Below are 27,600 nucleotides of genomic sequence, written 5' to 3' on the forward strand. Positions count from 1 at the left end.
AGTAGTGGCTGGTGACCATTTTGAAGAAAAAGTTGATTCTCGACAAGCAAGTCTGGATGGTAGAGGAGTGAAACTTTTAAGCGCGTTTGAACGTGGCTGATAAACTTGCAGATAAACATATGATGTCTAGCGAAGGAAAGGAAAGTTGGGGGGGGGGGCTGATGGTGCTGGCTGTGGCCCTGGAGGAGGAGGCTCCGTGACGTTCACGAGTGATGATCCTGGAGGTGGGTAGTTCAGGTGAGGATACTGGAAGCGCGGGAGGCTCAGAGTTTACTGTGGCTGGTAATGCCAGGTAGAGTTGAAAGAACCTAGTTTTATTGTCAGAGCGACTGAAGAGAATGCCTTTCCTCCGGAGGGCCATCTGAAGGCAAGCAACGCTCCAGTCTCTGATGTTTGTTTCGGGAGTTGGATGTGGAGAAGGCTGGTTCGATGGAGGCACACCTCAAGTGCGCTGAGGAGGGGTATTGGGAAATGGTCTTGAGGGAGGCCGCTGACGAGGAGAGGAATCGAGGAGGCTTATGTCTCGATGTCGTCTATGTCTGTCACGACCGTCAGTCCTGAGTCTTGTGGATGGAGGAGAGAAAGCCTGGGATCGAGTCAGAGTTGGAGAGATCTCATTAGATGGGCTTGCACGAGGGTGCCTGCATGGCCGAGCAATGTGTATCGTAGAGTGCAAGTGGCTTTGGTGAGAAGATCGGCTATGGGCTGACTGCTGTGAGAATAACATGACTGGAGAAGAATCAGTGTCAAGTACGATCGTTGCCTGAATCGGATGAGTTGATTTGCAGTTCGGGAGCCATGGTAAGTTCGTTTTTGCGTTACTTTCAGAGGTAGCCTTAGTCTGTCATCAAGAGAACGGAGACAAACGGTGCTGGATGGGTTGACCAGGTATAAGTAGGCTTGCCAGGTGATTAGAGAAGTGGTCTAGGCGCAGTAGTGGATCTAGAGATTTTTTCCTGGGGTGGCAAAGGGGTGGCAAGACTGTGTCCCAGAGGTGGCAGCTGCCACCCCTTGCCACCCTGTAGATCCGCACCTGTGAGGGGGAGGGGGGATTCTAAATCGGTGACTTCTGTTTGAGATGAGTTTGGTGCGGGTCTCATTGACCTTCACCATGCATGTACATAAAATATACTTTAAAAACATATTATCGGATTTATAAATGGGGTGGCAACAGGGGTGGCAAGACTGTGTCCCAGAGGTGGCAGCTGCCCCCCCTGTTGCCACCCTGTAGATCCGCCCGTCTAGGCGTGGCCCTGCTCCCTAACCTTCTACCCAAGGACACTTTCGTGTTTTTGTGTTGAGAATGTTAAAGATGTCTTTAAAATCCACAGGTCGATATGCAACGGATCCCGTCCGCCCCGCCCACCGGACTGTTAAAATTAAAATAAAGAAATAAAAACAAGGACAAAACGCTGTGATTAACTGTTAGGGTTAGGGTTAGTTCCAATAGCGGAAGGCTACGTTAACCTACCCATGATCTTCAGCGAGTTTGAAAGTTGTGCTGAGCGTCACGGAAAAAAAAAGAGGAAAATTCGTGTCCATGTACACGTAAATGTCGGACTATTTCACAAGCTGCCCTGAGACGGCTGGTTTGAAAGTGAGGGGGAAGGGAAGATCTTCAGTAAATATTAGCTTAAATTTCAGCGTTTTTCTCTCGCCAATCTAAATTGGGCTGCACGAGCTTTTCTTTTTTTTGCTGTTTTTGGAACTCTAATGACTTGGCCACCATTCACTGCACTTGTTTGCAAGCTGCTCTGACAAATTTTTTGAACAACTTCTCCAGTGTTGGATGGGAGCAGAACACTAATCCAGGTTTCAAATGGCACGAGGGTGAGAAGACAATGACAGACTTCATTTTGGGGTTTAGCCATCACTTTAAATCCTCTCCAAAGCTGTGGTAAAATGGCCTTAAAATATGATAAAGATGCTTCAGGAGTAACACTTGCAGTAGTGTTTTCTTGGGAACTACTCCAGGATTACATATGGTGTACATTACACTACCTGCTTACGTTTGGTATATTACGCAGTTTGATAGGGTTGTATGTTTCAACTGACAGAAAACACAGGACCAAGAAACAAATTATTCGTATCTAGACCGCTCCATATAACAAAAATAATATAAAATAATAAAATAAGGAGGGGGGGTGTGTCTACACGTTACAGAACAGTTGATATGCCAACTATAGAAATTGCGTATTTCTTCATTCTCTGAAGATACCTGCAATGAAATGGAATAATCAATAGGATATTCCAGAATGATACAAAAATAGCATGTATTACATCAAGCACTCAAATTTTGTGACATAACTGAGAATATGTACCCAACGTTTGAAAGGGAAGTTGTAAGTCAGGCTTTCAGGAACTGATAGGACCAAAGGCCATGATGCACATGGAATATCTTAAGTCAGTGCAGACAGATGATCTCATCAACAAAACTAGCAAAGTTTTGAGTACACAGTTCATTGTTAGAGGCCAAGATATCACCCAAAACTGATTTTTCCTTATTGCTAACAGCATCCTAACATCCACTGTCCATCTTCGTCCTCCTCTTGCGGCTTATTCCCCGTTTATCGGGGTCCATGAATGGATGGACCCTTGATGGTCTATTCATTCATTGCCAATGGATCCATTGACCCATATTGCCTTAAAATACTGCCCGTGTATAAATACCTTCGTGAGAAGTTTACAGAAAGCACTTGGCTACAGTCAACTTGATGCAAATTGAAAAACCTCCATTATGATATGAAATTCACAGGGACAAAACAAGTTCTAACCTACCAACGTCAGCCCTTAAATACTGCAGGTCACTTCTACATCTGATTGTCAAGGGTCACTTTTCTGTTGTGCTTTTTCCACGGGGCTTTTACAGACCAAATATTAAAACAAATCTTTTTGTGAATATTTCATATTTATGAGCAATGGAAAGCTATTTTCGGATTTTGTTTTCGTCTCTCTCATCACAGTGTATGAAGTGGCAGATATATATATACTATTTTTTTTGTTTTTTGTTGCCCAGAGCCCAAATTCTGCATATCCAAGCCTGAGGAGCCACAGATGCCACCTCAACAAGGACTTTTCATGGCACGAAACCTGAGTGACACTATCAAAAACCATCCAACATCGAAAAATAACCATATTTCTTTAAGCATCCCTAGAAGGTGTAGAGACTTTAAACTCGGCAGATAATGACACGTCCTGCAGTCCAACCTGTAGCTCACATTTTCACCTACATCCATACATACAGTATCGTCTTATCCATGAGCAGTTTGATTGCATTCGTCTCAATGAGCGAGTATTTTCCATGGAGTCTGTGACAGAAGCTGGGCATTATTTGGAGTTAGGGTGGGTTTGTAGCAATAAGAGCAGGGAATAAATATTTATTCAACAGTTCGGAGCCAAACGGAGAAGGAAGGTGGAGCTGCGTACTCCTCAGTCCTGCAGCAGCATTTCTCTCCAGTTGAAGCTGTGATTAGGTCCGTGAGTCAGAGGCAGAATGGGTGGATCGACCAGCTGCCACACCCCTGTGTCTCCCATTTCCTCGCAAGCACAGAAACCAAGGTAGGGAATCTGCATACAGAAACAGGGGTGGAGGATAAGGATGTGTACGTTACTCTTACAGAGACACCAACCTCCAGAGAAAATGTAACAATAGCCCTCCGGCACAGACAGGGACAGAAACCGCTAAAGAAGCAGTGGGCAAACCTTTCGGACCACTTGGACAAAGTCCTTGGAGTTCTGGGGACTAAGACCTTGCATCTGGCGGGTACAGGCCTCCAGGGAGGAAGCATGGGCCACAATCAGGACCGTGTTTCCTGTGTCAAAGAGGGGACGCACAAAGCACCATGTAACAGAAACACCTTAAGACCACACTTCCGATGGACACTCACACTATTTTAGAACGCCACGTCATGGAGAAAGATATAGCAGTCTTACCAAAGTTTTTGCACTCTGCTAGGATCTCACGGGTCACCTGGAAACTCCTGCTGATGTACGTGTCATAGGACTCTGACACCATCAGCTTATTGATAGAAATATGAGGTCTAGGGATAAGAGAAAAGTCAGAGTATGAAAACAGTAGATTGGTTACAAAGTTTGAATCTCTTCTCTTAGCTTATTTTTAATAGTTTTTTTCTGTTTGTAATTTTCCCCCTTTTTCTCCCCAGTTGTACTTGGCCAATTACCCTATTTTCTGAGCCGTCCCGGTTGCTGCTCCGCCCCTTCTGCCAATCCGGGAAGGGCTGCAGACTACCACATGCCTCCTCTGATACATGTGGAGTCGCCAGCTGCTTCTTTTCACCTGACAGTGAGGATGTTTCACCAGAGGGATGTAGCGCGTGGGAGGATCACGCTATTCCCCCCAGTCTCTCCCCCCCGAACAGGTGCCCCGACCAACCAGAGGAGGCACTAGTGCAGCGACAGGACACACACCCACATCCGGCTTCCCACCCGCAGACATGGCCATTTGTCTCCGTAGGCACGCCCGACCAAGCCAGAGGCAACACGGGGATTCGAACTGGCGATCCCCATGTTGGTAGGCAACGGAATAGACCGCCATGCCACCCAAATGTCCCTTATTTTTAATAGTTAATGAATCAGTATGATGGCATACCTATATGTTGTGTCCACACTCAGGTTAGCAGCAGCCAGCTCAGCTGGAGGGATCCAAGAAGGTAAAGAGGTGCCTGAAACCCATTTCGTCCACTCAAATAATCCAGGCTCCACGCGGATTTTAGTCTTACCCTCTTGCTGGAGACCTAAGAGAGGATGGGATTACGTGAAAGAGAGGAGCAACTTCTACTTGTTGAAGATGTTTCTTCAGAAGAATCAGGTCATCCTAAGAATCAGCCAGCCAGGTGGATGTCAGTGAGACTCTGTAGCTGGGAGTCTGGACTGTGAACCATGCTGCCCTATCTTTATATCCAGTAGAATCCCCATAAATACCTTGATAGAAACACTTGGACTTGATATGTTGTAACTTTGTCTTCCTCGCCTATACTCAACTTAAAAGGACGGGCTTGTTATCTGTTCAAATCCAAAGAATAAAATGAAATAAAATAAAAACTTGGGCTTCAGATTTGTTTTACATATTCTACTGATACTCACGGTCTCCACCAAATAGAATCAGATCAACGTGGCCTTTGATATGTATCAAGTTTGTGATACTTTTTACGTTACACATTTTGACAGACTTCATTTCTTTGTTTCATCCCGCCTGTTATCGTTCCACCGAGCTTGTATCCCTCAAAGATATCAAGTTGTGTAACAGGTTTTTTATGTAGCTACATGACATGGCCCATCAGACTGTGTAAGCCATGTGTTTACTGTTGTCCATTTTCACTTTAAGGTCCCATGAAACGGCATTTACAGTATGTGAACTTCTGCGATTTGGCATATATCTACTACTACTACTACTACTACTTTCGGCTGCTCCCGTTAGGGGGCGCCACAGCAGATCATCTGTTTCCATCTCTTCTTGTCCTCTGCATCTTCCTCTGTCACACCAGCCACCTGTGTGTCCTCCCTCACCACATCCATAAACCTCCTCTTTGGCCTTCCTCTTCTCCTCTTCTCTGGCAGCTCCATATTCAGCATCCTTCTCCCAATATACCCAGCATCTCTCCTCCACACATGTCCAAACCATCTCAATCTCCCCTCTCTTGCTTTGTCTCCAAACCGTCCAACCTGAGCTGTCCCTCTAATATAATCATTCCTAATCCTGTCCTTCTTCATCACTCCCAATGAAAATCTTAGCATCTTCAACTCTGCCACCTCCAGCTCCACCTCCTGTCTTTTCATCAGTGCCGCTGTCTCCAAACCATATAACATAGCTGGTCTCACTACCATCTTGTAACCTTCCCTTCAACTCTTGCTGGTACCCTTCTGTCGCAAATCACTCCTGACACTCTTCTCCACCCACTCCACCCAGCCTGCACTCTCTTCTTCACCTCTCTTCTGCACTCCCTATTACTTTGAACAGTTGACCCCAAGTATTTAAACTCAGATGCCTTCGTCACCTCTACGCCTTGCATCCTCACCATTCCACTGTCCTCCCTCTCATTCACGCATATGTATTCCGTCTTGCTCCTACTGACTTTCATTCCTCTTCTCTCCAGTGCATACCTCCACCTCTCCAGGCTCTCCTCCACCTGCACTCTACTCTCACTACAGATCACAATGTCATCCGCAAACATCATAGTCCATGGAGACTCCCGCCTGATCTTGTCCGTCATATGTCTGAATTATACACATATATCAGGTATATGATATATATCGTATATATATCATATACCTGAATGAAATGGAACGGTCAGGTGGAATTTTGTGAGGAGAAGGAGTTAAATTTCATCCATAACAGCTGAGCATTTTTAGAACAATGTGTACAACAATATGCTTTTGGGTAGCTTCAACTCCACAGTAGAAGATCACTCGTCCTCTTTTTGTTAGGGTACAGCCATAGTGCAGGATGACAGAACTAAAGAATGTCAAGTCAATTTCATTTGTATGGCCCATTATCACAATTTTTTTAAAAAATTGCCGCATGGGGCTTTACAGCAACACCACATCCTGTCTTAGACCCTCGTATTGGATAAGGAACAACTCCTTAAATAAATAAATGCCGATAAATGAGGCAGTATGAATTTACATGTCTGTGAATGTTCTCATTCATCCAGGTCATAGTTATCCAAAGGAATTGAATCAAGTGCAACTGGACTTGTTATACAGTGCATGCCGAAGGTATTCACACCCCTTCACTTTCCCCACATTTTGTTTTGTTACAGCCTTATTCCAAAATGGATTAAATTCCTTTTTTTTCTCATCAATCTACACACAATACCCCATAATGACAAAGTGAAAAAGATTTTGTAGAAATTTTTGCAAATTTATTAAAAACAAAAAACTGAAATATTGCATGTACATAAGTATTCACACCCTTTACTCAGTACTTGGTTGAGGCACCCTTGGCAGCGATTACAGCCTCAAGTCTTCTTGGGTATGAAGCTACAAGCTTGGCACACCTATATTTGGGGTATTTCTCCCATTCTTCTCTGCAGATCCTCTCGAGCTCTGTAAGGTTAGATGGGGAGCATCGCTGCACAGCTATTTTCAGGTCTTTCCAGAGATGTTCAATGGGGTTCAAGTCTGGGCTCTAGCTGGGCCACTCAAGGACATTCACAGACTTGTCCCGAAGCCACTCCTTCGTTGTCTTGGCTGTGTGCTTAGGGTCGTTGTCATGTTGAAAGGTAAACCTTCGCCCCAGTCTGAGGTCCTGAGCGCTCTGGAACAGGTTTTCATCAAGGATCTCTCTGTACTTTGCTCCATTCATCTTTCCCTCGATCCTGACTAGTCTCCCAAGTTCCTGCCACTGAAGAACATCCCCACAGCATGATGTTGCCACCACCATGCTTCACTGTAGGGATGGTATTAGCAAGGTGATGAGAGGTGCCTGGTTTCCTCCAGACGTGACGTTTGGCATTCAGGCCAAAGAGTTCAATCTTGGTTTCATCAGACCAGAGAATCTTGTTTGTCATGGTCTGAGAGTCCTTTAGGTGCTTTCTGACAAACTCCAAGCAGGCTGTCATGTGCCTTTTACTGAGCAGAGGCTTCCGTCTGGCCACTCTACCATAAAGGCCTGTTTGGTGGAGTGCTGCAGAGATGGTTGTCCTTCTGGAAGGTTCTCCCATTTCAACAGAGGAACGCTGGAGCTCTGTCAGAGTGACCATCGGGTTCTTGGTCACCTCCCTGACCAAGGCCCTTCTCCCCCGATTGCTCAGTTTGGCTGGGCGGCCAGCTCTAGGAAGAGTCCTGGTGGATCCAAACTTCTTCCATTTACAAATGATGGAAACTACTGTGCTCTTCGGGACCTTCAAAGCTGTAGACATGTTTTTGTACCCATCCCCAGATTTGTGCCTCGATACAATCCTGTCTCGGAGGTCCACAGACAATTCCTTTGACTTCATGGCTTGGTTTCTGCTCTGACATGCACTGTCAACAGTGGGACCTTATATAGACAGATGTGTGCCTTTCCAAATCATGTCCGATCCATTGAATTTACTACAGGTGGACTCCAATCAAGATGTAGAAACATCTCAAGGATGACCAGTGGAAACAGGATGAACCTGAGCTCAATTTTGAGTGTCATAGCAAAGGGTGTGAATACTTATGTACATGCAATATTTCTGTCTTTTATTTATAATAAATTTGCAAAAATTTCTACAAAACCTTTTTCACTTTGTCATTATGTGAGAGAGCGAGTGAGCGCGAGAGTGAGAGTGAGTGATGAAATCAATAATCCGATGTAACTTTTCATGTCCAACAACCTTGGACACATCATGATAAAACTTTCAGCAACTTCACTTGTAGATGACTAATATTGTGTTTTGTTGTACCTTTATCCATAACTGTTCTAAGCTGTCTCAAGAACCGAGTGGGCGTGGTATACTCCTCATTAATATTCATGAGCTGACTTTTGATTGACAAGTACAAGCAAGGCTTGGCGGTGAGGGTAGGCGGGATTTCATATTTTGATGATATGATCTGATTGGCTGTATGTAAATGAGTATGTCTGATGACATCATGAGTGTCAGAAAAAAGATCATCTGAGAGAAGCTGAACTAGGAGATCTAAAATAGAAAAATCTCAAAACTGAATTTTATGTTATACTATTTTTTTTTCATTAGAAAGAGACTACAAAATGCATGACAAGTGAAGCAATAAGTGACATTAGAAAACATTAGCGCTTCAATTTCGGTCCAACCACCCCCCCCCCCTTTTTCTCCCCAATTGTACTTGGCCAATTACCCCACTCTTCCGAGCAATCTCGGTCGCTGCTCCACCCCCTCTGCCAATCTGGGGAGGGCTGCGGACTACCACATGCCTCCTCTGATACATGTGGAGTCACCGGCCGCTTCTTTTCACCTGACAGTGAGGAGTTTCACCAGGGGGACGTAGCGCGTGGGAGGATCACGCTATTCCCCCGTCCCCCCCTGAACAGGCACCCCAGCGGCCAGAGGAGGCGCTAGTGCAGCGACCAGGACACGTACCCACATCCGGCTTCCCACCCACAGACACAGCCAATTGCATCTGTAGGGATGCCCGACCAAGCCAGAGGTAACACGGGGATTCGAACCGGAATCCCCGCGTTGGTAGGCAACGGAATAGACCGCCACACTACCCGGATGCCCAATTTCGGTCCAACTTTATAGTCCCTGGAATGAGTCCTTAAAAATATTGGCACCACCACCCAGATAGACCATGGAATGTTTCTCCACCTCTTAGGGTTTCTGCTAATCCTATGTTAATGCTACTGACACCAAAGTGCCCAACGTTTTCTAACAGGCAACACAGAAATCAACAGTATGATGCAACATGGTGTCAAGTACAACGATGAGACGCAGCTGGAGAGAGTGCATACATGACATGAGCATGGTTGTGTTCGTCAGAGCACAGTGACAGTGATGAAGATTAAGGGGGTCCAACCTTGTATCATGTTCTGAGCAGTCTGGACACAGCGCAGTGAGGGGGAGCAGTAAACAAAGTCCACTGTTGTGTGGCTTTCCAAAAGGGCCTCGCCTGGGAAGACCCCGCCCCCCCAAAATAGATAAAGAGTAGAAAAAAAAATCAAAAAACAGAAAACACATCATTCAAGGACATTGATACTGGGAATTCTCCACTGCCAAACAAATGAATATGGTTGAGTTTTAACAGTTGATGTGGTGCTGTCTGTTAGTGAAGGCCTCCTACTGGCTGGTCTGCCAGACCTGCCTGGTGTTCACCCTCACCACGACCTGCTGCTTTGTTGTGCATCTGGCTTCTATTGTGAAGACCTAAAACAGTACGCCTCATTTTTCCAAGGAAAGTCCTACTTGACAGTAACGACCCCCCCCCTTTTCTCCCCCAATTGTACTTGGCCAATTACCCCACTCTTCTGAGCCGTCCCGGTCGCTGCTCCACCCCCTCTGCCGATCCGGGGAGGGCTGCAGACTACCACATGCCTCCTCCGATACATGTGGAGTCGCCAGCCGCTTCTTTTCACCTGACAGTGAGGAGTTCCCCCCCCCCCAAATGAACAGGCGCCCATACCGACCAGAGGAGGCGCGAATGCAGCGACCAGGACACATACCCACATCCGGCTTCCTACCCGCAGACATGGCCAATTTTGTCTGTAGGGATGCCCGAACACGCCAAACGTAACACGGGGATTCGAACCGGCGATCCCCGTCTTGGTAGGCAACGGAATAGACCGCTACGCCACCCGGACACCCCCCCCCCCGGTTGCTTTTACATAAAAGATAAGATAACATGGAGTGGTATACATGTTTTTACCATATCCCCCTCCCTACCTATAGAGGGAGCTGTGTGAAGATATTCCACTATGAATATGAATGAAAACAACAAAACGTGGTACTACCAACCTACGAGTCGGGCCTGCGTGGAACCAAACACAGTAATCGGACAATCTTTATCGTAGTCACGGCATCCTCCGCTCCGGGCTTGCAGGCTGGGTGGCATGTTGAGATTAGAGCGAATATATCTTCCTGTACATACACATGGGAAGTACACAGAGAAAGAGAAGACACGTGAGACAGTATCACAGGCCTCGAGACAAACACGAGGTGAGACGAATGTCTTCTTCTACGCATGAGTTACTCAGACCAACCTTTGGAGTCAAAGCACTGAGTGACCCACTGTTTCCCAAACACCACATCCATCCTCTCTCCATGGCGGCACACAAACAGGCTCCTCTTGGGCAGGCAGGACTGGCTGCTGGGCCTCGTCGTCTTAAAGGGAAGTTGTTAATACTTAAACTGATCAAAATTCAACAATCTTTAGCTTCAATTAGGATGTTCTGAAAATGTGAACTGCTAGTATGAGGTGCACCCTGTTAATCACTACCTCTGGCTTGCACTTTGAAGATTTTTTTTTTGAGGGGGGGGGGGATTCCCCCCCCCCTTTTTATCCCAAATTGTATCCAGCCAATTACCCCACCCTTCCGAGCCGTCCCGGTTGCTGCTCTGCCCCCTCTGCCAATCCGGGGAGGGCTGCAGACTACCACATGCCTCTTCCCATACGTGTGGAGTCGCCAGCCGCTTCTTCTCACCTGACAGTGAGGAGTTTCTCCAGGGGGACGTAGCGCATGGGAGGATCACGCTACCCCCCGAACAAGCACCCCGACCGACCAGAGGAGGCGCTAGTGCAGTGACCAGGACACATACCCACATATGTCTTCCCACCCGCAGACACGGCCAATTGTGTCTGTAGGGACGCCTGACCAAGCTGGAGGTAACGCGGGGATTCGAATCGCCGATCCCCATGTTGGAAGGCAACGAAATAGACCGCTACGCTACCCGGACGCCTAAAGATCATTATTTGATAGACAACCCTGTGAAAGTGTTGCATAAGGAAAACTGAATTTGAAGTGGGTTACAACTTTAGACATCTTGTCCATGTGAACGGCGAGGAACTATGGACCCCTCCTCCTTCAGTTCACCTATGTGACGGCTAGCATGGAAATAAAAATGGTTGTCGGCAGGCCACAGGAGAAAGGCATGTATACCATGGCTCTGTACCTGCACTGGTGGACAGAGGACACCGAGGCTGGGTGGATCTCCGAGGCTGTCAAGGACGCCGCTGTCCACCTGTCCATCAAACAGCAGCTCATCCACAAGGCTGCCGGAGTTGGACGGGGAGACACAGCTGAGGAGGGAGTGAGACCTGAAGTTCCAACAAGCACATGTAAGGATACAGACTGACGAGGTACTCTTACCCCTGGCTACACCGCTCCACTCCTTCATTCTGTCTAGTCAGTATAACTTTAGTCCAATTTCATTTCATCTCTGTGGGTGTGCACGGTGTATTGTTTTTAAACTTAATTTGCTATTTTCCATCCGTCTCTCTCCCTTTATTATGAGTGATTAACTTTTACTTCTTTTATTTTTATCTACTATTAGAGGAAGAGAGAAAGTCATTTAATTTTTGTCATTCTACAGGTTACAGTGAAATGTGTTCTCTGCATGTAACCCATCCTATTGTATAGCAGCAGTGGGCAGCTGCAGCACCCGGGGACCAACTCCGGTTCTTCTTTCCACTGCCTTGCTCAGGGGCACAGACAGGAGTATTAATCCTAACATGCATGCTTTTTTGACGGTGGGGGGAAACCGCAGCACCCGGAGGAAACCCATGCAGACACGGCGGAGAACATGCAAACTCCACACAGAAAGGACCTGGGGTTCGAACCCAGGACCTTCTTGTTGTGAGGCAACAGTGCGAACCACTGGGCCACCGTGCTGCCCGTCTTAAGTTTTATCTTGTTTGCAAAGCACATTGTAACCCTTGTTTTTGAAAGGTGCCAAATAAATGAAATTATCATTATTATTATTATTATTGTCAAATGGACTCAAGTGGACTGCCTAACACCGCTGGTAGGCTGGTTGTATAGGTGCTCGGTTTCTCTTCCTTACCCGTGAATGACCCAGGTGTCACACTCATCAGCACGATTCACGTAGTTCTCAGGCAGCAGGCCGGACAGTCCAGTGCTCATGGAGGTGCCATACACCCAGCCCTCACTGGCACCACCCTGCTCCACCGGCGACATGAAGATGAAGTCCCCTTGCACCAGCTCCAATTCATCCTCGTTCTGAGGCACGTATGGGTACATGACCTGCAGTGTCTAAAGAATACAGAAGCCAGGTAGGGGCAGGGGGGGGTCCACACAGTGGTTAAAGGCTGCTACTACACCTGCCATTTTGATGTGATTTGAAATCACGTTCAATAAGAATTAATTCTGTCACACAGCATCCCTCCATGAATGTTCTGAAATGCTGGTTTGCATTCAGAGAGATGTAACTAGATAGAACCACAGGAAGTGAAAAATAAAGACCTGGTCCATATCTGCTTATAAAAGATCTTACAGAGATGTGACACAAATGTATGCATCCAAACCGGCCACTAAGTGCATCCATACAAGACAATGGTCACATTTAAATGTTTAACCCATCACCAGAAATAACCAATCAGAAATGGGCAAACTGCCCGGGTAGCGTAGCAGTGCATTCCATTGCCTGCCAACGTGGGGATCACCGGTTCGAATCCCTGTGTTACCTCTGGCTTGGTCCGGCTTCCCTACAGACACAGTTGGCCGTGTCTGTGGGTGGGAAGCCGGATGTGGGTATGTGTCCTGGTCGCTGCACTAGCACCTCCTTTGGTCGGTAGGGGCGCCTGTTTGGGGGACGGGGGACTGGGGGGAATCGCATGATCCTCCCACATGCTACATCCCTGTGGTAAAACTACTCACTGTCAGGTGAAAAGAAGCGGCTGGTGACTCCACATGTATCGGAGGAGGCATGTGGCAGTCTGCAACCCTCCCCAGATCGGCAAAGGGGGTGGAGCAGTGACCGGGACGGTTCGAAAAATAGGGTAATTGGCCAAGTACAACTGGGGAGAAAAGGAGGGGGAAAAAGCCACAAAAAAAATGGACAAACTATTGAGCAAGGGACTGCTGATTTCAAAAAGTATGGGGCAAAATATACCTCATGATTAGCAAATCGAATGTCCCTGGAGAACAATACGGCCAGCCAGTCACAGCCCAGGGAGACATCCACGCTCTTGGCCAACTTCTCCAACATGGGCAGGTGATTGGCCTGGAAGTGGTAAGCTAAGGTGACATGAAGCTGTTTCTTATGGGGTTCCACATGGACATCTGGACACAGAGGAAGCAGAAGGTTTTGGCAACTCTTGTCCTTCATATAGAGCACAATACACAAATGCATTCTGTCCTGTTTTAGTTTGTTTTCATCAAAAGGGGCAGAAAGAGACGCATCCCAACCTGCTTTATCCGCCGCCTCGGTGGCAAAATCAGCAGCGAAGCTTTTCAGCACTTCAGCCACCTGTTCCTCGACAAAGAGGCCTATAAAATTTGAGGAGGTGTAGAGCTCCAGAGGGAGGGGTGTAGGGAACCGGCCCCTCCACTTAGCCACAGTGTTCTGGAGAGCTTCAGTCAGAGCCTCCACCTTCCCATCTGCACACTGGACACAGGAAATGAAATGGGTGGGGGTGGGGGGGGCAATTGGCATCAACACATTAAGATTTGGGCATGAAAGGAACAGAATCCACTGTCACATCGTCAAACTAAACTGGTATTGTTTCCAGTATAATTGTCATATAAATCTAAATACAGTTCTGTATTAATGCATTCTAGAGCACAAAGTGCAGAGCACGTCTTCATGCATGCTCAAGAGTGTAAACAAGGCTCAGTGTTTTCGGTTTTTACCGATTTTCACCGAAAAATACCCAGATTTTTAGACTGATTTTCACCCGGATTTTATGTTTCCACGGATCCAAAAGTTGTTCCTTTTCATGTGAGGTTATGTAACAGTGTCCTCTTGTGGCGAAATTTTGCATGCTGGATGGCTTGGAAAAATAAAAACTGAAAATGCTGAGCCTTGAGTGTAAAGCAGATTTCATCCTGAACCAAAACCTAAAAGATCTAGAGAACTTCTTCAAGAAGAACTGTCTTAGTATCCCAATACACAAAGTTCAGGACTTGCATGACAGTATTCCAAGCAGGACTGAAGCTGTGCTGGAGTCTCAGGATAGACTTACGCCTTAGTTCTTATTGGCTCATCCTGTATAAATACCAGGTATCTTACCTTAGAAGCCTACATGAACATCTACTACTACTACTACTACTGCTACTACTGCTACTACTACTACTACTACTTCTTTCGGCTGTTCCCATTGGGGTTCGCCACAGCAGATCATCCATTTCCATCTCTTCCTGCCCTCTGCATCTTCCTCTCTCACACCAGCCACCTGCATGTCCTCCCTCACCACATCCATAAACCTCCTCTTTGGCCTTCCTCTTTTCCTGTTCCCTGGCAGCTCCATATTCAGCATCCTTCTCCCAATATACCCAGCATCTCTCCTCCACACATGTCCAAACCATCTCAATCTTTCCTCTCTTGCTTTGTCTCCAAACCCTCCAACCTGAGCGGTCCCTCTAATATAATCGTTCCTAATCCTGTCCTTCGTCACTCCCAGTGAAAATCTTATCATCTTCATCTCTGCCACCTCCAGCTCCACCTTGTCTTTTCGTGTGCCACCGTCTCCAAACCATATAACATAGCTGGTCTCACAACCATCTTGTAAACATTCCCTTTATCTCTTGCTGGTACCCTTCTGTCGCAAATCACTCCTGACACTCTTCTCCACCCACTCCACCCTGCCTGCACTCTCTTCTTCACCTTTCTTCTACACTCCCCATTACTTTGGATTGTTGACCCCAAGTATTTAAACTCATATGCCTTTGTCACCTCTACTCCTTGCATCCTGACCATTCCACTGTCCTCCCTCTCATTCACACATAGGTATTCCGTCTTGCTCCTACTGACTTTCATTCCTCTTCTGTCCAGTGCATACCTCCACCTCTCCAGGCTGTCCTCAACCTGCACCCTACTCTCGCTACAGATCACAATGTCATCTTCAAACATCATAGTCCACGGAGACTCCTGCCTGATCTCGTCCGTCAACCTGTCCATCACCACTGCATGGTAGAAGCCTACATGAACATACTGCAATGAAAACGCCACTCCATTATTCTGAGACTGAATCCCTCTCCCTCAGCACAAACAAAAACAAATGGCAAAAACACATTCAGGTTGACACTGACCATGAAGAACTGGCAGAGGGTGATGTGGGGGAAGATGTTGTGAGCCTTGTTCTTGCCACAGTGGAGGCGGGACCTCTGCCAGAAGTGTGTGAGCTGGTGGAGAAGTGGTCCACTGGGGCGCAGGTACAACACATATTCCCTGGGTAAGGGGTCATCCAAGAAGGGGTCATCCACGTGGGAGAAGAGCCTGGGCCAACCAACAGCACCGTTAGGATGCACGTTCAGGAAAGGGATCAGACAGATAAAAAAAAAGAAAAAAAAAGAACTAGGACCAGTCATGTCCAGCAGGGGGCATCAGCATTATGACAGTGCAAAAAATACACATGTGTTACAGTGTTGGGAGTTTTCAGGAGGCTTAATATTTCTAACATTTATGGCTTTTTGCGACTCAGTCATGTATACCGGTATATTAATAACTGTGTGAATATGTGTCTTCTCACCAGTCACAAGCTGCCTGAACATTTCTGCTTCCTGTGGATACAAGAGCCTTCAGCCTGCCGAGAGAAAAAAAAGAGGAGAAAAATCAAAACACAGTCACTAAATCAATAGTCGCTCTTCCGGAACATGTTATTTGGAAATGTTTTTTTTGCGTCACCATGTCACAATATATTTCGCCAGAAGCCAAATGCTGGAGAAAATATTCTTTCCCTCCCCGAGAATTACGCGCCAAAAACGTCAGTTAGGAAAACATTATTCATGCTCGCTGTGTTTGCAAAACGGCAAGCAGGGAGTACAGAGCATTTGTTTTAAAGGGCACACAGGTCTGAAAATCTTCTGCCGTCTACATGCCTCACAAAATCCGACATTTGGGGGCTTTAATGAGTTCTTGTGATCTAATTAGTGTCCTAATATAAATCTCAGATCTCAAAAGCGGCCTCTAAAGGGACAGGCTGGATCACGGTGGCTCTCCACAGCTCTGATAAGACTATCTATCCCAGAGTACAGGACTGAGCTGAAACTCAGCATGGCATCCATCACAAAGAAGACAATATGTAAAAGAGCCACTGGTGCCCTTCTTGCAACTGAAGAGAACATCAGCAACTCATCAGCAATAATGCAGCCTCTTACTTGGGGCTCCCTCCATGTGCGGTACACAGTCACAACGTTGAGCTACACTGTTATCAACCCGTCAGTGTTCTCAGCCCGTCAGAGTTCTCAGCCCGTCGGTGTTCTCAGCCCGTCAGAGTTCTCAGCCCACCAGAGTTCTCAACCCGTCAGTGTTCTCAGCCCGTCGGTGTTCTCAGCCCGTCAGTGCTCTCAGCCCGTCAGAGTTCTCAGCCCGTCAGTGTTCTCAGCCCGTCAGTGCTCTCAGCCCGTCAGTGTTCTCAGCCCGTCAGAGTTCTCAGCCCGTCAGTGTTCTCAGCCCGTCAGTGCTCTCAGCCCGTCAGTGTTCTCAGCCCGTCAGTGTTCTCAGCCCGTCAGAGTTCTCAGCCCGTCGGTGTTCTCAGCCCGTCAGAGTTCTCAGCCCACCAGAGTTCTCAACCCGTCAGTGTTCTCAGCCCGTCAGTGTTCTCAGCCCGTCAGTGTTCTCAACCCGTCAGAGTTCTCAGCCCGTCAGTGTTCTCAGCCCGTCAGTGTTCTCAGCCCGTCAGTGTTCTCAGCCCGTCAGTGTTCTCAGCCCGTCAGTGTTCTCAGCCTGTCAGTGTTCTCAACCCGTCAGAGTTCTCAGCCCGTCGGTGTTCTCAGCCCGTCAGTGCTCTCAGCCCGTCAGTGTTCTCAACCCGTCAGAGTTCTCAGCCCGTCAGTGTTCTCAGCCCGTCAGTGCTCTCAGCCCGTCAGAGTTCTCAGCCCACCAGAGTTCTCAACCCGTCAGAGTTCTCAGCCCGTCAGTGTTCTCAGCCCGTCAGTGTTCTCAGCCCGTCAGTAGGCAGAAGCACTCTCACAGTAAGGTATACCTGGCCACAGGGCTGATGTCAGCTATATTAATGGGGCACCAGTGGGTCTGTAATTAAAACCTGGGCAGGTGTTCATTAGATAACTGCAAGAAGCAATACAAAGATGAAGAATGACAAACGGCAAAGTCTGTTTCCGTCGTTCAAGAGATATCTCAGATGATCTTGCTTACAAAATAGCCACTTGTGCAAGACTGTCAAAATTTCAAACCCGTTTATGAAATGAGCCGTTATTTCTGCTTTTTTCATTTCTATTTTTTGATATACTCTATCGATCCCCGTAGGGACGTGACACTCTGCATTTAACCCATCCCAGTTGCGTAGCTAGGAGCAACGGGGAGCCGCTGTGCAGCCCCCGCGGACCAACCCCAGTTGGTCTCGTCATGCCCCGGTCAGGGACACAGACAGGAGTATTAACCCTAACATGCATGTCTTTTTGATGGTGGAGGAAACCGGAGCACCCGGAGAAAACCCACCGCAGACACGGGGAGAACATGCCAACTCCTGCGAGGCGACAGCGCTAACCGCTGGGCCACCGTGCCGCCCACCGTGCTTCTGTCAACTTGGTCCATTTGAAAGTGCTAGAGGAGTGTCCTGTGTCCGTCTAAACTTTATCACCTGTGTCTGTCAACCAGCAGGTCAGGTATCCGTTAGCAGAAGACACATACGAGCGTTTGCAAATTGCATTAACAGTGCAATGCTTGGTAGCTTTATTACTGGTTTGGCTGCGACTAAAATAACACTCACACATGTACAGCCAGACAGTGTAGGAGGTTGATGTAGATTTGTAAGATAGCAGTGTTGCAGCACTAAAATTAGAATTTCAGCCGCAAGCGTCCGTGTGAGAATCACTTGTTTAGCACCAAACACCGGAGGTTGTTTTTGACACGTAACTTCCTTTTTGGCCTTGGTGGAAAAAACGGTGTATTTGAAGGCAACGTGAAACCCATTTGTTGAAGCTAGCCAGCGTGTTTGCCTCATGAACATGAAAGTGAAGATGAAGATGACTTGTAGCTGATGAGTCTCCGCAGCTCTTACAGCAACCATGTCACCAGCACAAGTCATTCAGCACCGCTCCTGCTGCATGTCCATTCTGTGTGTGTTGTATGAACTTAATCAACATAAATTATTATGAATCTGACTCAACGCTTTGGGACAAATAAAAAAACACGTTAAAAAACTGCACACTTTCCTTTTCCGTCCCTCCTCCGTCTCAAGGGCAGTTTTCACTGCACTGATGATGTCACATGCTCTGAATGGCCATTCTACCAAACAGGAAATAGGAAATAGAAAATAACAACCCCAACAACACCAGCACGGCAGTAAAATGCGTGAGCTGAGGGAGGGGCTTTTGGGCGCGGCAGTATCTTTATTGTTTAATTGGATTTGCTGTCAGGAGTCGACACGAGACAACAAGCTGCATTACTGACAACGGACCGGTCTGATGATGTGCCACTCTCATGTTCACTTCCGATGAGCTATTTTTAAATCTGCCCCACTGAGAGGGCCCTAGATACGACAAAGCCCCCTCACCCCGGGGCAGTGTGCCCTGCCGCAGCAAAATATGCTAAATTCCCGTCTGTGTGAGCTGTGTGTGTGTGCAGCGCAGCACCACACGGCTCACCCACTTCTGCACGGAGTCAGACATGCACATCTTTACAGGACACACTTTCAAATGTAGAGGGTCAAATGTACACGCACACACACACACACACACACACACACACACACACACACACACACACACACACACACACACAGAGTGAGACAGAGACAGACAGACAGACAGACAGACAGACAGACAGAGAGATAGACAGACAGAAAGACAGAGACAGAGAGAGAGAGAGAGACAGAGATAGACAGACAGACAGGCAGACAGACAGACAGACAGGGACAGGGAGAGACAGACAGACACAGACAGACAGAAAGGCAGTCAGACAGAGAGAGAGAGAGAGAGAGAGAGAGAGAGAGAGAGAGAGAGAGAGAGAGAGAGAGAGAGACAGACAGACAGAAAGGCAGACAGACAGGCAGTCAGACAGACAGACAGGCAGACAGAGAGAGAGAGTGAGAGGGAGAGACATACATACAGACAGACAGACAGACAGACAGACGGACAGGGAGAGACAGACAGACAGACAGACAGACAGACAGGCAGGCAGACAGACAGAGACAGACAGACAGACAGACAGAGAGAGTGAGAGGGAGAGACATACATACAGACAGACAGACAGACAGACAGACAGAGAGAGGGACAGGGAGAGACAGACAGACAGACAGACAGACAGACAGACAGACAGACAGAGAGAGTGAGAGACATACAGACAGACAGACAGAGAGAGGGACAGACAGAGAGAGACAGACAGACAGAGACAGACAGACAGACAGACAGACAGAGAGGAGAGAGACAGAGAGTGAGCGGGAGACACGGAGAGAGACTGTCTATGCTGCTGCCTGCCGTAAAGTGAGGGACAGTGAGTGACAGCCACCTGACACACATTGTTGCTGTCCTACTTGATGACAACATATTCGTTTTGTTCTATGTTTCTTTGCTGTGGTGTGTTTGTTTTCAATAATGTTTTCCAATTATTGTTGAGCTTTTTCAATGTTTATAAACATGCTTTGGCAATATGTACAGCGTCACATCATGCCGACAGAGCCATTTGAACTGAATAGAACCGAACTGACGGAGAGAGACAGATGGAGATACATTTATTCAGAATACTTTACAGTCCAACAGGTGATACTCAAACACAATCATCTCTTTATCATCCGGCTCATACAAAAAAAACAACAACAAAAGTGTCGGGAGAAAAAGACCATCGAGTAGTCTAAACAAGCATTTGCAAAAACAGAAATTAAAAATAAAATCGCCCAACATAAACACAAATTCGCCTCAGGGGGTTTGCAGCAACACAACATCCTGTCTTTAGACCCTCGCATCGGATAAGGAACAGCTCCCTAAAAAAAAAAAACTTTTAACAGGGAGAAAAAATAGGGAGAACCCTCAGGGAGAGCAACAGAGGAGGGATCTCTCTCCCAAGACGCACAACATGCAATGGATGTTGAGTTTACACAATTTACATACCGAAGAAATAAAATGAAACAGCGACAGTAACACAGCCAGGACTTTCTCTCATTACACAAATTAAAAAAAAGAAAAACATCTTCATCAACTCCCACTATGCACAATACCACCCCCAGTTCTGGAGAAAAAAAGGCCATGTCTGTGTAGAAGCTCTGCTCTGTAGGGTGATGTTCGTGGTGGAACCAGTTTCTGGGCAAGTCCTGGAGAGCACCAGTGGTGGACATCCAGCCTGGCTCCATGAATCAGTGGCTCCTCCAGCAGCAGTAAGAGGAAGCTCGCCCAGTGCAACGCACTCGTCGACCAAATTCATCTTCAGCATCACTGAGGAGCTGCAATTTCACTTTCTGTACAAGTTTTTTTCAGTCTGAAGATTTCCTGGTCAGTAAACTCGTTTACTTCCACATCTCCTGTGTTTTTCATAAAACGTTTGACTGAGTCAACAAAAAGCTGCAAGTCTGGAAAGTAATTTTCCGCCCTGACCGCCCTCAAACCCTTGGTGACCTGTAAAAACTTCCTAATTTTCAGGAAAGCACAGCTCCCTTCAGTGTCCGCCTGTGTACGAGGAGCAGAAACTACTTTCTTCTGTGCCCTCCTCAGGTGAGCAGGAGGATGGCTTTTTACCTTTTGAAACCCTCTTTGCTTTTAGATTGTCCTGTCTACCCTCTGTGGGCTTCCTTTTAATAGACTTTTTTTAAATTTTATTTCACCACCCAACAACATCTCTTCCTCTTCCTCAAGTACAGACTCTGCCACTCTAACAGCAGTCTGCTGTATTTGCTTCTTCTGACCACAATTCACATCTCACCCAGCCAATCTGCTACACTCCCCGCTCTCACTGTTCTCATTTCCATCAGCTTCCACCTGTTCAAGTCCTGTCACCTTCTCATCGGGATGGCCTTTTTTTAACCTGCTCAACCTGCCCACCTTCCTCTCCAGCCTGCTCAGTCCGTCCGTTTTCCTTGTGTTCTCCAGCCTCGGTGTCTTTCTATTTCACCACCTGGTCTGTTTCTCCTGCCCCTTTCTCCCTGGCCTCCTGTCTGCCCTGTGCCGAGTCGGCAGCGCCGTCTTCAGCCGGAGATATGCCGCTTGTGGCGGCATCGGGAGACGAAGACGGCCCTTGAGGATCAGACCTAACCTCACTCATGTCGGGACAAGACCTTATTAAACGCCACTCAGACCCACAGCCAAAACATGTCATCATGCCAGATGTAACAAACACCATGTAGTCAAAACCGTCGATCCTGAACTTAAGCTTTAGATCCAAATCCTCGGCATTGTCTCTCAGAATCACGAAGCCTTGTCTCCTATGGGACACATCGTGTCTCAAGTGAGGAGACCTGCAACCCGAAGAGACCATTTTTATTGAGGACACTAGCTGTCCAGATCTTGCAAGCTCCTTCTCTAAAGCGGCATTACTCATGAACGGGGGGAACATTAGAAATGGTGATTCTCGTGGCAGGATGAACCAGCGGCAGAACGGGAGTCAACGTGTCCTTAATCACCACACCGCTGTCCACCACCTGCTTGGCTTTATCACCACTATAGATACACATGACCACAGCACTGTTCACCCTGGATGCTGATGTTATGCTTCCATATCCCACATGTTGGCCTACCGCGAGGCGGCGCTCCTCCACCGAGCATTCGACCAGCGGAGCCACTCTAATCGCGTGCTGGCTCCACCTCCCACAGTAGCCATATTGCCCCGCTGAGGGCGGCAGCACCGCTACCGGGGGAAAAAAGCTCAGAAAAACTCCACTCAGCCCTGTCACCGAAAAAAACTAACTAAAAGACAACAAAAAAAGCACAGGAAAAAGGACAAGACGGATCAAAAAACGGGGGAAAAGGCTCGTTTTAGAAACTCGTTTATACCGAAGCAACATGCTGCTACTCCGTCCTCCCTCGCACTGAGAGAGGGAAAGAGAGTGAGAGCGAGAGACGGAGGGAGAAAGAGACTTAGCCCGACACTGTTCAGTATATATATTAATGAACTGGCGGTGCAGCTGGAACAGTCTGCAGCCCCAGGTCTCCCCCTGTATGACATGGGAGTAAAATTTTGCTTTATGCAGATGATCTAGTTTTGTTGTCACCAACCACAGGTGGGCCGCAACAACTACTAGACCTGCTTGAGGACTACTGCCAGCACTGGGCCCTGGCAATAAATCCACAAAAGACAAAAGCAATGATCTTCCAGAAGAAGCCCAGGTGTCAGGAAAATAGATACCAGTTGACTCTAGGTAGCATCACCTTAGAGCATACGATGCAGTATACTTACCTTGGTCTAGTTATTACAGTATCGGGGAGTTTCAGTCGGGCAGTGAATAACCTAAAACAAAAAGCTTGCAGAGCTCCATATGCAATTAAACATACATTCTTTAACATTTATATACCAATCTCCATCTGGTGCAAACTGTTTGATAGTGTAATTCTGCCCACTGCGCTATATGGAAGTGAGGTATGGGGTCCACTCAGTCTTTCCAGCTACACTAGATGGGACAAGCATCCTGCAGAAACCCTACATGCTGTATTCTGTAGAATGATTCTGAAAATACAAAGGAAAACCCCAAACAACGCATGTAGGGCAGAATTACTCCGGTTTCCATTATTGATAAATGTACAAAAAAGATCTCTGAACTTCTGGATGCACCTAAATACAAGCCCAACAAATACATTGCACTCTAAAGCTCTGAAAACCCAAGAACTGAACCCCAAAAAGAGTCCCCTGAAGCAGCTGGCTCTGAGACTCACTAACCCTTTAACAAATACTAAGACCAACCAACCTCAGACCAGCACTGCATTCCAAACCAACATGAGGCTAAATCAGACTATAAAACGAACCAACATGAGGCTAAATCAGACTATAAAACGAACCAACATGAGGCTAAATCAGACTATAAAACGAACCAACATGAGGATAAATCAGGCTATAAAACAAAGCAAGAACAATTATCTGAAACACTGGAACGCTGAAATTAAAACCCAAAACAAACTAGGAGTCTATCAGGCCCTAAAAACAAACTATGATTTGGAAGAACACCTCTTAACTGTCAGAGACAGGAAGCAGCGACAGTTCCTCACCAAATACAGGCTCAGTAACCACAGTCTAGCCATTGAAAAGGCGAGACATAACAAGATGTGGTTGCCAAAAGAGCAATGAACATGTGGTCAATGCATGACAGACGAGGTGGAGACAGAGGTGCACTTCCTTCTTAAATGTGACACATTTGAAAAACAGTGACGGGCTTTTGTCAAGGAACATGTGATTCTAGAGTACCAGGAAATGGACGACTCAGGCAAGCTGCGGGTGGTCCTGGGAGGGGGGCCAGCGGCGAGCGTTGCAGCAAGATTTATATTTTCCTGCCACAACCTGGGAGACAGTGGGTGACGGCACATATCATTGGTTGTTATTCGCTGTCGTCATTATTTAGCGAATGCCTCTTGGCAGACACTTTTGGTCCGGGGCGACGTGCGGGCTGTAGGTGCGCGCATTGTTAATGAGTGTGGCCCCCTGGGGCCGAGCACATGGCCTCAGCGATGTTGGTGCCGTGTTCTTGCCGGCTGGGCCGCGGAACCATCAACTATTATTGCTACTGTTGTTGTTTGATATCATAATCATTGTTGTTGTTGCTGTTTTTACCATCATTGTTGTTATGCTGTTGTGTTACATGCTTTGGCAATATGTACAAAAAGGCATGTCATGCCAATAAAGCAAATACTGAATTGAATTGAACTGAATTTAATTGAATTGAATTGAAAGAGACAGAGAGAGCCAGAGACAGAGAGACAGAGTGAGGGAAAGACAGTGAAAGAGACAGAAGGGGGGAAGAGAGAGACAGGCAGACAGACAGACAGACAGACAGACAGAGAGCGAGACACAGAGAGAGAGCGAGAGAGAGAGTGAGCAAGCCTCCATTGCAAGATGCCAACCACTTTGCCATTGTACATATCTGACCTCTCCCAAGTTTCATTTCGGGGGAAAAAATACTCTTCTGACCAAGTTTGCTTTTAAAACACTACAAATCCCTAATGCCTAAGACTGAGACTGAGAAGCACACATACTCTGCAGACTGCAGCCATCCCATTCATAGACTCCACCTGGTTCTCCGTGCAAGGGGAGAAGAAGGGGATTTTCTTTCAGACGGTATGATGGGATTACAGGGATACAGATGTGACTGAAACGTTATCAAATCAAATCCAGCCTTGTACCAGAAGATTACATTGTTTGGCCCTTATCTCAGTGCTATTCGATAAAATGAACCCACAACACATGACACACAGTAAAGGTTCTATCAACGAGTCAGTAACCATGTTTGCAGAGAGAATATAAAATGTTTTGTAATTCATGATTTTTTTAAAAATATCACAACAGACTAAAGATTGGCAAGACTCATATAGTATCCTTTTGTCAACAGGGTAAAATGACTTTCCCAGCTTTAATGCACTACTGTTTACAGTAAGCCATGTCTGCAAATCAATTAATGGCCGAACCCAGTCCACTGAATTCACAAAAACAATGCAAGAAGCTGAAGTTGGAGCTTGAAAGAGCATCATGGTCCTGATGGGCCACATTAAAAACAGATGGCGATAAACACACTAGATAAGCCACAGTTGAAATACTAGGCTAATGGGCAGACTGCCCTAAATCAGACTGTGGCTAACCTTAAAGTCCTCTCCTTGGCTCTAAGCAGGAACTCAATGATTTATTTATAAACTGCATTTCCTGTTCACGGCTGCCCAGAGATAAAATGGTTGGGACCGTTAGATAGTTAGCGACAGTGGGAAATAACACTTATGTATGCCTATAAAACATGTTACAGGGCACAGATATTTATTTTGATAAATGACAAATTACCGTTTTTGGATGAATGTTTTTATTTCGTGAACATGTCACAGCTGGATACAGATGCTGCCATGACATTAAGCTGCCAATAATTTTCTCAGCAGGCGTAGAAAGGCAGAAAGTGGGCATTTTAAATAGTCCAGAGTAAATAGTGTCTAAAGGTGAGCTGAACTGAGCTGTGCCAACTCTTCTCAACCAGCCCCCACAGGTGTATACATCACCATGCACAGAAACACAGCTATGGGCTCCCCGAGGCTCTTCCTAGGCTCATGAAATTCATATGGCAATAGTCAAAAAGTCATCAATGGTATTGCAAAACCACTTTAATCACATCTGTAACTTGTCATTTAAAACTGGTAAATTTCCAAGCAAAATGAAAATTGCAAAAGTTATACCGTTATATAAAACTGAAAAAAATTTGTGAGGATAGGTGGCCATAAATCAGCATGCATGGATATTAATTGTGGAGTCCCTCAGGGGTCAGTATTAGGTCCGAAATTGTTTATTCTGTACAAAAAGGATATATGCAGAGCATCAAAAATATTGAAATTGGTTCTATTTGTGGATGACATCAATATTTTCTGTTCTGGGGAGAATTTACAGCCGCTTTTGGGGGTGATCATAACATAAATGATTAAAATGAAAAAGGTGGTTTCACAAATAAATTATTAAATTTGAACAAAACAAACCATGTAATTTTGAAATTGCAAAATAAAACTCAAGTACAAATGATGATAGACAATGTCAACATAGAAAGGGTATATGAGAATAAATTTCTAGGTGTGAGAAATTTCTAAGCCACAAAATCTGCTGGAAACCTCATATAAAATATGTGCCAGCAAAGCTGACAAGGAGCATTGCAGTCATAGGAAAAACAAGTCACATTCTGGATCATAAAACACTGAACACACTATATTGTTCACTTGTATTGCCATATCTGAATTACTGTGTGGAGGTACGGGGTAACACCTACAAAAGCAACCTACATCCATTATGGATACTGCAAAAAAGGGTCAAAAGGATATACAACAATGTAGGATGTGGCGAACACACTGACACGCTGTTTCTACGTTGCTGTTTCTAAGTTCATGTGCCTTGAAGTTCATGGATCTCGTAGAATTTAACACAGCACAAATAACGTATAAAGCAAGAAATAATTTACTACCGGATAATATCCCAAAAAATATTCTTTGACAGAGAGGGGGGCTATAATTTGAGAGGAAAGTTTAATTTAAAGAAACTGTGTTCGTACAGCTATGAAGTGGATGTGTATTTCTATCTGTGGGGTGAATTTGTGGAACAGTTTGGATGTGGAACTCAAGCAAAGTACTAACATTATTCAGTTTAAAGATATGTACAAAACAACTATTTTTAAGAGGAATAGGGATGAGGCAGGGTTGTGCTAACTGTTCCAAGTTGTTTATTACTGACGGGGATATTTGGGTTGCACATAGAATTGGGATAATTGTTATAAACTGTATATAAAATAAAGATTATGAATTAACTGATGAGTAGTGGAGGTGGGGTATACTTTCTCCTACTCCTTTTCGAACATATAATATCTAATTTGTGTTATTTATGAGGATTTGTTTATTGAGTTTGTTGTATAGGTTTATTGTTTATTTCATTTAATTATTATTATTGCTGTTTTTATGTTTTTTGTTGTTTTCTTTTTTTACATGTTCAAAATAAAAATAAAGCTATTCACATCACATCTGACAGAGACGTTAACACAATCACAAGGTTGTGATGACACACCGTGTGAAAACACAGACGAGGCAGTGACCGCAAATGAGGAACGGGGTGTGCAAAGGGCTGCAAAACTAAACTAAAAACAAAAAAAGGAACACACAACGCCCATTCTATGAGCCTTCATCAGAGCAAAAAAACTCAGAAGCTCCCTGTGTGAGATATACGCCCTCCGACATGTTGCCCTCGTGCAGCTCCTCCTCCCAGCAAGCCGGGCAGAGTCTGAATCCCTGCCGTCTCTAACAGGACGAGCTGTGTAAACGGAGCCTCTGGCACGCTTTCTTTCATACTCCTTTCATTATTTCTGGTGACGAGGGATGTCCAAGTGGTCCGGCGTAGCTTGTCCCACCGCGCTAGGCAGAGGGTGACA

At 46.1% G+C, this 27,600-nt stretch overlaps 1 protein-coding gene across 3 annotated transcripts in view; it reads right to left on the reverse strand.

The window, feature by feature from the left end:
- Positions 1 to 2,185: 2,185 nt before the first annotated feature.
- The window catches only part of ubash3ba (ubiquitin associated and SH3 domain containing Ba), a 50,055-nt gene continuing 24,640 nt past the window's right edge, over positions 2,186 to 27,600 (reverse strand). Inside the window, exons 2-14 of one of the 3 annotated variants that reach the window (XM_056285280.1) lie at positions 16,105 to 16,158; positions 15,665 to 15,851; positions 13,823 to 14,021; positions 13,527 to 13,696; positions 12,459 to 12,667; positions 11,568 to 11,694; positions 10,658 to 10,778; positions 10,413 to 10,535; positions 9,478 to 9,570; positions 4,610 to 4,754; positions 3,934 to 4,040; positions 3,703 to 3,812; positions 2,186 to 3,567 (exon numbers count right to left, since the gene is read on the reverse strand). In XM_056285280.1, the coding sequence (XP_056141255.1) occupies positions 3,430 to 3,567; positions 3,703 to 3,812; positions 3,934 to 4,040; positions 4,610 to 4,754; positions 9,478 to 9,570; positions 10,413 to 10,535; positions 10,658 to 10,778; positions 11,568 to 11,694; positions 12,459 to 12,667; positions 13,527 to 13,696; positions 13,823 to 14,021; positions 15,665 to 15,851; positions 16,105 to 16,158 (1,783 nt within the window). In that variant the 3' untranslated portion in view covers positions 2,186 to 3,429. Of the gene's footprint in view, positions 3,568 to 3,702; positions 3,813 to 3,933; positions 4,041 to 4,609; positions 4,755 to 9,477; positions 9,571 to 10,412; positions 10,536 to 10,657; positions 10,779 to 11,567; positions 11,713 to 12,458; positions 12,668 to 13,526; positions 13,697 to 13,822; positions 14,022 to 15,664; positions 15,852 to 16,104; positions 16,159 to 27,600 lie in introns of all 3 variants that reach the window. The other 2 variants (XM_056285279.1, XM_056285281.1) reach the window with 2 other exon arrangements.

This window comes from Lampris incognitus, chromosome 8, assembly GCF_029633865.1.
Source record: "Lampris incognitus isolate fLamInc1 chromosome 8, fLamInc1.hap2, whole genome shotgun sequence".
NCBI classification, from domain to species: domain Eukaryota; kingdom Metazoa; phylum Chordata; class Actinopteri; order Lampriformes; family Lampridae; genus Lampris; species Lampris incognitus.